The sequence below is a fragment of the Biomphalaria glabrata genome, chromosome 1 (genome assembly GCF_947242115.1).
Source record: "Biomphalaria glabrata chromosome 1, xgBioGlab47.1, whole genome shotgun sequence".
NCBI lineage: Eukaryota > Metazoa > Mollusca > Gastropoda > Planorbidae > Biomphalaria > Biomphalaria glabrata.
The window spans coordinates 72,686,598-72,698,196 of NC_074711.1; the positions used below are offsets into that span (position 1 = coordinate 72,686,598).

General features: G+C 31.9%; 1 protein-coding gene across 1 annotated transcript; it reads left to right on the top strand.

The window, feature by feature from the left end:
• Positions 1–10,399, top strand: LOC106072107 (male-specific lethal 1 homolog). Its single transcript, XM_013232390.2, has 8 exons — positions 1–597; positions 4,431–4,570; positions 5,015–5,424; positions 5,653–5,714; positions 5,813–5,880; positions 6,538–6,662; positions 6,799–6,871; positions 8,241–10,399. The coding sequence occupies exons 1-8, from the start codon at positions 76–78 to the stop codon at positions 8,332–8,334; spliced, it is 1,494 nt and encodes a 497-aa protein (XP_013087844.2). The 5' UTR covers positions 1–75; the 3' UTR covers positions 8,335–10,399.
• The last annotated feature ends 1,200 nt before the right edge of the window (positions 10,400–11,599 follow it).

Genomic DNA, 11,599 nt, shown 5'->3' on the forward strand with positions numbered 1-11,599 from the left:
TACAAAATGTAACAAAAGAGTTCGTGTTGTTTTTTGCGAGATGCTGCGTTCAGCAGGATTTATTTGATAATCTTAATGATATGTAATAAATTAAGTCAATTTGTGTTATATCAAATGAAACGATCAGCAATGAAATCTAACATTGCTATGCAACCTAGGTGTCGGCCTGAAGGTAGGCTCTTTCCAAGGCGAAAAGTTGCAGCCAAGGCGTCTTTTCTAAATGGCGTAGGAGATTTTGATATGGAATTATCACTCGCAATAAAAGAAAGCTTAAAATATGTTCAACATGAAAAGCAAGAGGTGCCCAAAGAAAACGGATACGTTACAAATGACTCATGTAAAAGTGATAATGAACACGATACTACAATCGAAGTCGCTAACAGTTCGGATACACAACGAACTAACAAAGCAGTCAATACTGTCAATAGCAAGCCGATTAATGCTGCTATGGCTGCGCCTTCCGCGGACTGTGTCACTGAGGAAGTGGGTCGCTTGAAAGATTTGGTTCTGAGTCAAGCAGAACTAATACAGTGTCAACAGGAGGAGATTTCTAAGAAAGAAAAGGAATTAAAATCACTTCGTGCTGCTAATGATGCGGTAATAATGTTTCTGCAATTTCATATTTTGTAAACTAAGATTGGAGGGAGGAATTCAATTTGAAGGTCCTGTTTATTTATAGTTTTTAATATCACGTGACATGTCATGTGACAATAAGCGCTCTAGCTATAAACCTAAAAGTTGTCTGGCTATTTGACCCAAATTGGTGTAACAGTCATGTCTTTGTTTATAAAAATAAGGTATTTCAAAAGTCAAACAACACGTTTCTAGGATTTAAAATAATGTTAATCATAAGGAATATCATTATTTAAACATATTTCCTTGAGTAAATTTATTATTAAGATCTAAATTTATTTTTAATTTTATGATTTTTGGAGTAGATCTCAATGAATCTCATCTATCTATGATCTATCTTTTCATTCTTTATTTGTCTAAGTCTAGACTCTAGAGTACTCTAGACTAACTAGAGACTAGTACTACTACTAGTAGAGTAGATTATAACTTTAATATATATATGTATAACTATATGTTACTATAACTATAATCTATCTACTAACTAATGTACCAACTAGAATCTAGATTTCTAGGTCATTCTAGGTCTAGTTCAGATGTATACATAGTCAGATGATAGACGTCATAGACTACTTAGTACTGCTACTACTTACTACTAGTACTAGATCTATAAAAAAAATATAGAATCTACGGGACTTTGACTTTAGAAGAGGGTCTATTATAATTAAAAATAACATTAATTAATTATTTTTTAATTCTAGATCTATATTCTAGAGTCTAGTAGAACGTTCAACAATTGAATATGAATATTTTGAATATAGAAATTAGAATAAATGGTCAAAAAATTTGGGGCATTTTCATCAACACAAAATAGACAACATATATACCTTCTTCTCGCTGTCAACAAAACAACAAACAATAAAATTAACATTAGATAAGGAAGCTTTAGAAAAAAATGAGAGTCCTACACATCTTGGAGTCACCTATGACCTGAGATTAACTTGGAAAAAACAAAAAGAAAAAAAACAACACAAAAAAGTAATGGCATCCAGAGACTGTCCTCTATGGAAAAAATTAGCCTCTCAGTAGCCCAAACCAACCAAAGGGAAATAGACACAGTTCTAAATATTGATCTAAGGATAATGACAGTAAAACAATAAAATAAAACAAAACAACACACATAAGAGCTATGGAGGAAACCGCTGCTCTTAGCTCTCTGGATGAAGGAAGAGAAATAAAAATCCTTTCCCAATTCTCTTAAATGGAAACCTTAGAGAGGCACCTGTTCAAAACTAAAATTCACAAAACTGTCCTAAAAGGACTAATTTCATAAAGGAATATCTGAACCTAAAAAAGAAGCACCAACGTGAAACTCTGGAATCCACTAAACAACACAGCGAATCTCCACCCTAGGCCAAAGTTTTTTTCCTTCTATAGGAGACTATTGAAAATATAACCAAAAAATCTACCTACATTCCAACATAGCTCAAGGACATAGTGAATTCTTTTCTACAAACTCATTATCTTAGCAATCAGTAGATCACAGTTTACACATATGGTTCATGTCATAAAGCCACTACAAATGGAGGTGCTGGAATACATCAAATGGCCCAATGGAGAAAAAATAAAAAAATCCAATGCAACTTGAAAGCACTCTGACAGCCACAGAGCGGTTACCACCCTAGTAAATTATGCAAGTATCCCACAAAGTCACATTGTCTTCTAACCGATGCATAAAGTCTCCCAAAACTTGAAAAACTCTGATTCTTTCTATGTGAAACTACTCAGGACAATACCTAAAAAGCTCAATAGCAACAAGAAAAAATACCAGCACATACTGAACTTTAAGGAGTGAGAAGTCTGAACAAATACACAAGTGGACTCTTTCCAGAAGAAATAAAGAAACTAATAGTTAATAGAATTAACAAGAAATGGACAAACTCACATCCAAATCACAAGGAACACAACGCCTATTTTTAAGTTATCCCAGCTGTCAGAATTTAGATTATTTAAATAATAAATATTAAGTTTTCTAGGTATTAAAAATGTAATTTTTAATTGCAAATTATAATTTCTTTTTACTTAATAAATATATCAGTACTAAGGTTTAGCCTAACAGACACACCATACACACCCAGTTGTACATAAATTAATAAACAATGTGTATTACATGATGATTATAATTGAACTATAAATTTAATCTAATGATGTTTATACAATGAAATGACATATGACTGGGAATGAAATGATGAATACAAGTACATATAGCATAAAATTAATAACTCATAAGTACTGTTTAATTAAATACTTAAATAGTATTTCAAACAAAATAACCATCTTATAGTATGATGTCCAATAATATTGTCCTCAACAATATTTCATTTCAAGACAAAGACTCTGTGATAGATTCAGTTCACTTCATCAAAAATGTTCATAGTAACACAAGTATCTTCTAGCCAAGACGAATGTTCACCTATAGAAAGACAGATAACATATTCTTCTAATCTAACTACAAAATACAAATACGACCAAATTCATATTAAAATAACTTTACAATGTGAAATAAAACTCACCCTAAATAGGGGTAAAAAAAAAGTTTTTCAAGAATATAATGAAGGCAACGCTAAGGCTGTCCAGTAACATAAAGTACATGGATAATTCAGGAACTCAAAAGATACAGCTTGCTTCTGTAGCGCAAGATGGCGAGAATGCACCAAACGTACAAGAAGAAAAATTGAAGTCATATGAAAAATTACGACGAAGTGACAAGGGAAAAAAATACTGCACAAAATAAAATAGCACAAATGACGTCATTACCTATTGAAGAAAGCTGTCCTATTAGATTGTAAGCATTTCTACCAAAACTAACTAGCTGTGACACCGGCAGGATCATTACATTAACAATATACACCAATTCAACTTGAAAGTTCAACTGTTTGAAATGATAATTCACATCCATTCAGTCCTTTTATTTTACTTGAATTAAGCCAGACTCCCTCATGGTTTCATCAGAAACTCTTCAGTCTACACAACTAAAGCATCCCTCCTACTTTCCTTATGGTTAGAACCAGCAGCATGCACATACTCCATAACACATTATATTATACTTCAAATGATAGCAACTTTTGTTTTTACTTGATATTTTAAGAACAAAAAATGTTTATGTTCTTCTTTACATTGCTCCCTAAAATTAGAAATTTTGAAGTTGATGTAATTACTGGCAGGATGTCGATGTTTGTATCAACTTTACTGTTTGTCAATGTAATTTCACTGTCAAAATTTTTTATAGTCTAAATTAATTTCAATGTTATAAGTATTGATGCTGTACAACACTGATTTAGTGCTGATCAATGGATTGAAATTGTACTTACCCTTTTTTTTTTTTTTTTGGTTTAAAATAATGAAGAACCCATTGAGTTATGACTTTTTATATGCAACTGTGTGCATACCTAGTTGTATGGAAGTGAATATAAAGCTTTATTTACCTTGAGACATATATACATAAAGTACAGCCTTTTACCCATCAGCACAGTATTCAGATTTATCAAGCAATGGATGTGTATTAGTAATAAAAGGATGAGAATATGGCAGACAAAGTAATGTCTAGTTTATTTAAGTTTATGGCTCTCCTCTTTTCAAGATTTAGAGATCTATGTTATTTATTTGATGGTAAACATTTCATGATGTGCACATTGTCCAAAATATAAATTTAAATTAAAATTGAAACCAAAATACTACAACATTTAGTTGCTAATGTATAATATATATCTAGATGTATGTGTTCTTTAAAACACAAATGTATATATAAAATAAGACTTGAAAATAATGCACATTTATAACGTTTATTTAAAAAATTACAGTTACAATGCCGATTGGAACGCATGGAGCGGCGTATGTCAATCCTGAAACACAAGGAAGAATCACATGATGTTATTGGGACAAAATCTGAAACACTACCATTCAGAACAACAACAAATTTACAATCCTCTCCACATAAAAGGTAAAACATTTTCCATCACTTGTAATTGCTTTAGAAATTTATATATTTTAGCTAATCTTATCAATAGTCAAGCTTTACTTATTCTCAAATCTTATAATGTAGGCCGATTTCAAATTATGTTTCTATTTATAATCAATAAGCAGATATGAAGGATTTAGTAATCAGTACTGGTAAAGTTTTTCAGACCTTGTAATCTATAGGGCCATTGATGTAAAGGTCATCTTTTTTTGTGGCACACGGTTAAAGAGGGTGTCATGTGGCCAGCATAACAACCAACTGCCTTTACTTTTCCCCAACTAGTGTCAGGTACCATTTCGAGCTGGGTGGACTCTCATCTATGGCCCATTGTACACATACTTTTGGCTTTATTTCATTGTCAAAAGGTGACATTTTATATAATTCTTTTTTTTTTTCATTAAATTTTTTTTTGTTTCTTCAAATCAGCCAAAATGAAATGTTGAAATTAGAATACAGAAAAAGACGAAGGCACAAAATATATTTTAGCCACAAGAAAACTCATAAGAGACAAAGACTCCTGCAATCTCATGCTAGTTTCAAGGATATGTCTTTAAATAATGAAAATGAAGAAAGTGAAGAAGTAGAGGATGAAAGAGAAAAGTATTCTAATTCTGAGTCGGAAGGGGAACAGGGAAATAACAGTGCAAATGAATCAGTCATCTCAGGAAGTAGAAAAGAAGAAAATGGTGCTAGACCAAATGAGGAAGTAGAGGAATTAAAGGAAATAAAAACAATAGACTATCCCATAATGCAGACAGAGTCACTGTATCATCTTTATTACCCACGCCATGTATTTCCAAGTCCTGATGTTAAGAAACTGATGGAACAAACTGAAGGTAAACATTCTGTTATACAGTATCAGCATATCTATTTAACTTTGAAGCAACATTATTAACAAATTATAAAATAATTATTGGGTTTAAGGGTTGTTAAAAATTAACATTTTCCCCCATCTAGCAAAAGTGTTAGTCAAATGACCAATTCAAACTTTCTTTAAAAAAAAAAAAAAATAGGTGTATATATTTAAAAAATTTAAAAGTAAGTAATATAATAATATTTTCCAGTTGAGACACCAACATGGCGCCTTAAACCTGTGACTAACATGTATCAGTTGGAAGGAACAGAGGTAACTTAATAAGAAAATAAAATATTTATAATAATTTTGTTGTGGACTGCAAGCATTCTTAAGTAATGTATTTGAATGATGGAAAATGTTCTCCTCAGAATATTACAGATGAAGCATACAACAAACGTCATCAAAAATTTGAAATGGAAGAAAAGAGAAGAAAAAGGTTAAGCCTTTAATTATAAATCTATTACTCAGATAAAATTTGAGTTTCTTTTTTACTTATATTATCTCTTTCCGTCTGGGTGGAATCTTTTACACATTATTTCTCCCACTTCCCATACTCAGATCAAGTTGAAACTTGATGATACATGAATCAATTTTAAAAAATGAAATAGAAATGCTCTAAACTAAGGGGAGAGAATTAGGTCTTCATAAACATTTTAAACAACAAACTTTTTTTTTAGGCTTTAAATCTTTCTTCCCTAAATAGCTCAGTGACTGACCCATCAGCCTTCTATTATGGATTGTAGCAATTTTGTTTAAAAATAGCTTTTGGAAAGTCAGAATGGAAACATCCCAGGTATCGCCCCATTCCGATCTGGTCCACAAAAATAATTGGACTGCAGTACACTGAGCATTCTATAAGCATGAAAGTTGTCTTTAACCCAAACCCATTAATATAAAGATTTCCAATCACTCAGATTTATTTTTGTTTTTGTAGATCTAATAAAAATTAATTGATTGATTCAAAATAATTGATGTAATTTCACTCAATATAAGCTTTGTTTTTAAATATGAATATTTTTTATATTTTACTTTTTTTATTTATTTTTTTTATTTTGAAAAGTTAGATAAGTGATTTTTTTTTTCAAATGAATAGATGGGACCTTCAGAGACTAAGGGAACTTCGTGTTTTAGAAAAATTACAAAGACAAAGAGAAGATGAAATAAGAGCAAGCCAAGATGAAGCAGATGTGGAGACATTTTTACCTTCAGTTCATGACTGTATGTCTTTTTTGTTTTAAATCATTTTGTTTAAAGATATAAAATAATTTTTTTGTTTTTTTTCAATTTAATATTACAAATTAGCTTCTACGTAAATATTTATAGTTCTAGTTTTCTATATTTTATATTTCACCAGTGAATCATATTGAAATAACTCAATATTTACCTGTCATGGCTTTTGGTCAACCAGTGCCCTATGTTTCGCCAGCGTAAGTTAAATAATTTAGCTGTTTATACTATATATAATTTATCTATATAAAAAAAAAGATATTTTGTCATATTCATACTGTTATTGCATTTAAAAGCTCACAGTTTAATTCCAGCATTTATGAAATTATTATAAAACAGTTATTACACACCAGCTATGCCCATTGACTATATATTGTTTATTTTTTTACCTGAAACCCACACTTCCAATAAAATGGCCCACATTTTAAGAATTCCATTAACTTTATTTTTTAGCCCATGAATTGTAGAATATGTTGCGTTGAATTGGAACTTCCCTCTCTTTCTCTCTAACCTCTTCTCTGGAAAACCCCCCTCCCCCTTTTCCCCCTCCTTTATTTTTTAGTTATTTATTTTTTGGAAACGCTTGAATTGGAACAACCCATTTTATAAAGCCCCCCTACCTGCACACACACCCAACTGCTACATACTTTTAGCTCACAAATTCTAGTATTACTTTTCCCCATAAGAAAAAAAGTTAGTCTACATACAAACTCTGACTTTTCTTTGGATTCCAATTCAATATCAAAATATTAAATAACTATTGCTTGTTTGGCCTAAAAATCCTCCTCTTCCCCCCCCCCCCCCCCCCCCCCAATCTTTTTTTTTTTTTGCATCCTCCATACTCTACATTTGACTTTTTTCCCCTTCAGTTATAAATCTAGACTTTACATCTGGCGTTTAAACTTTTTTTCCTATTATTTATAGCTGGTGGAAATAGCCTCACTGGCACAAACAGTATGAAACAAAAATATCCTCCCCAAACACACATTCTTTTAACAGACCCTCACTTTCACTGTGACAATTCTAAGAATTTAAAAATCTACAGCTAGTTGATCTAGATTTGCTCTCACCCCCTATCTTTGTCTCTATCTATCTCTCACCCCCTATCTTGTCTCTCAGCCCTCACCCTTTTTTTGTTTTGTACACTATGTGGTAGATTTTAATTCTAGATTTAGCATTACATAGATTTAGTTTCTAGATTCTACACACACTCATGCTCTTGAGGGAAAAAAATTAAAATATCAATTTTGTTTCCAGTATCTACTGGTATATTAATGTTGCATGATACAAAATACATATTATATCTCAATTCACTTAAATTTACTAGATCTCATCATCTAGCCTTCACGTGTCTCAGGTTCCTCTTTCATCAGCTGTCCCCCTCTTTTATACACTGTGCATGTAGTTCACCCTTCTTAAACTATCTTGGTTAAAAGTACATGTATTCCATCAGTCAGTAGAAGTACACATACACATTTCATAACATTTGTTGACCTGAATCTACTTTTACAAAGTATGTGAAGGTAGAAAATAGGCAAGTTTAATTTTTTTTTTTTTTTTAATCCACAGTGAATTTGAAATCCCTTGGGAAATGAGCAGCTCTGGACAAGTAGTGCCAGTAAATCGACAGAAAGCTAGCAATGTGCCATTGAAAAAGCACTGACTATCTTCTTTAGCTAACTTGGTACAGAACTGCCGTTTTTTTTTGGCCAAAACTTTTTCCAGGTCTAAATCTATCCCTCCTACGGGTATGAATTCATAAGATGGCTGTATGCACTAATATCTAAACAAAAAAAAGTTGTGGCTCAAGACAGGCTGCCGGACATTTTTTCTCTTGATTTGTTGAAAAACTGTTTTAAGTTGTCACTGTCAGGTCGTAATGTAATGTGTTGTTTACAAATTGTAATTTTATTATGTAAATTTGTCATCTTTTGAACTCAATGTACATATATCATGTTCAGGAGAGAACATAATGTACATAAATTTTAAATTTCTCGCATACACACACACAAAATTTCTTCAAAATGTAATTCTGTAGATCTTTTTTTGGGTTAAGTTATACTAAAAATGTTTTGTATAACTCTACAATATATTATATATTCTTTCTTCTTATTCTATATCTTTAAAGTATGTTTAACCTGTTTGCTGAAAAATGATTATTAAACTATGTGCAAAATGATTTAAAATGTATTTTTGTATACATTTATTTTATATTGTTTGATTTGTTGTTAAAAATGTGTTAGAAACACTGAAGGAGTTTCATTTTTCTTTTTCCTTATTTTATATATTGTAATGGTTCATTGAGACCCCTGATTAACAACTGTTTCACTGTGAAGAAGTCCAGGTAAGACTTATAAGTTCATGTAATTAATACATTTAATACCCTTACAAATATCTACTTGTCAGATAGGCCTCAATGTAAGAATCAGTTAATGATACAAGGAGCTATGTATAAATGTTACCTAATCAATTTTCATTTATACAAGTGTAAATGTGTTAATTTACAATTTTTTTAAACATTATTATAAAAGTAAATTGATTTATTAAAAAGGACAAAAAAATAAATCATGACTGTAACCAGAACAAAATTGAATTGTTTAATAGATAAAGCTGTAGAATCTATTTCATATAATATATTTATACATATAGCTGCAAAGTCTAAGTAATACAATCCTTCAGTATTTTGTCCTAGCACTTCTTTTAAATTTATAGGACAAATTATTTCCAATTGAAATATATATAAAGTTAAAACTTTACTCCGCCTGCAGCTGTGGCTGAAATTTGTGCCATCTTTCATTCTTACTTAACCATGATGCTATTGTAATGTAGTTTGTTAATATTGTCTACCAAAACATGTAAATATCTTCCTAGGCAAAGATATTAGTTTGACTTTTCTTACTGTTACTGGTACACTTTTGTTTGGTCTCAAAATGCATATTTATCTTTGAACAACTATGAAAATCTAAATAGCTACAAGTCTATCTGCACAACTACAGTTATCAATAATACTATATTTAAAAGATGGCTTTTTAAAAATTAATATTAATTAAACCTCTCCACAATGTGAACTAAATAATTCTTATACCACAGCTGTATTCATGAAAGTAAAATGTCTACATTTTTTTAAACTAGATCTAATTGTGGACTAAAAAAAGAATAATTTTTAAACAGTTTTGTCCAAATATATATATATATATGAACATGGCTCCAGCATCCTTACCTATAATGAAAAAAGATGATGTAATATATTAAATATTTGTATGTTCTGTTTTTCTGTAATAGTGTGTATATATATTATATATATATTAACACTACAACAAAGATTATTGTACAAAAATTAAGTTGCTGTTAATTAAATAGACTTGTTGTAGATTTGTTGATTGAATAGTTTATGTATTAAAAAAAATGACACTTTTAAAAGGCTTTTTTTTTTTTATTATTAAGGGTAAAAAAAAAATGAATGCAAATTCTAACCTAGAGCTAAATGCTTATAATCATTTACCTTTACATCATCTGCCCTATAGACTACAAGTTCTGAAAGGGGAACTTACTTTTTTACTTTGAATTGAGCAGAATTCTTTTAACATACTGTATTGAATAAATTGTTAATAGTTAACTCCTACCCCCTTTTTAAAATTATTTTTGTACTTCAGGTTTACTTTCAGATATCACCTTATGAGTGACTTCCATGTTTCTATTTGGTAATTAAAGAACATATCAACCTGTTATTTGAATTTTTCTTTAAGTTCTTAAAATTGATTAATGATCTGGAGAATATGTCTTAGCTCTGAAGATTGTGATGAGCTGGAATTTGGATTAAAGTGAGGAGGATTCGCGCAACACGTCGACCTCACTCTCTCGTCCTTAAGCCCATCCTTTTCCGGAAGCAAGATTTGGTCAAGACGTCCGGGGACAAGTTTGGGTGCAGTGGATGACCAGAGACTTTCTGTGTGTCTTGTCCTGCTCTTGAGTACTCCACAGCACTGTGCTGGTACTTGCCATTCTGTTCGATTAGTCTACTTTTGTGACGTTGCGCACAGGCCGCCAAGTCCAGACTTCACATGCTAGGTTTGACAGAACCTCAGTGTACTGAGTGCCATGGACACGTCAGATACCCTCTACCTGGTTTAGCCGGCCAGTCAAAGCCGTTTCCGGGGTGTGGCTGCTGTGCATGCTACAGCTTCTGGGAGCCACAGGTGAGAGTTGGGTACAGAGTGGGGACCAAGAGTGAGCCAAGCTACCCTCAAAAAGAGGGTACGACTGCCTGTCCACTAGAGGTGCTACCCCTCCTAGATACCCCATACACCCTTGTTTAAAACCTCTTTCAATGGTATGCCCATCTATTCTTTTATGTTGTCCTCCCATCGCTTTCTCTGTCTGTCTCTTCTTTTTCCTGGTACTGTTCCCTGAAGGAAGGTCTTTGCGAGCCCTGCAGATCTTGTAATATGGAAATAGATTTTAAGCTTCTTATTTTTTTGTCATCATAGGGTCTGATCGCTGCAGTAACCCTGTCTAATCTCTTGGTTTGTGATGCCATCTTTGAATATGATACCTAGGAATCTTTCTTGAAAGGATAATGGAAGATGCTCTTGAGGGCTATGAAGGTACTGTTAGCATTGGAGGAAGAATTACTAACAAGTGCTTCGCAGATGGCATTGATGGTCTAGCAGGGACAGAAAAAGAACAAGCTGACCTGGTGATGCGCATTGACAAGACTTCCGCAGCATATGGCATGCAAATAAATGCAAAAAAAAAAAACAAATTATGACCAATAGCCAACGGGGCTTTAAAAGGGGAATCAGTATTGGAGGTGAAAAGCTGACTAGTGTTAGCAGCTTCAAATACCTCGGAGCTATTGTTGTTGGCAAAAACTCAGAACCTCTCAGTAATTAATAATAAATTTGCAAATCTATATTTTCTGTTGTTTT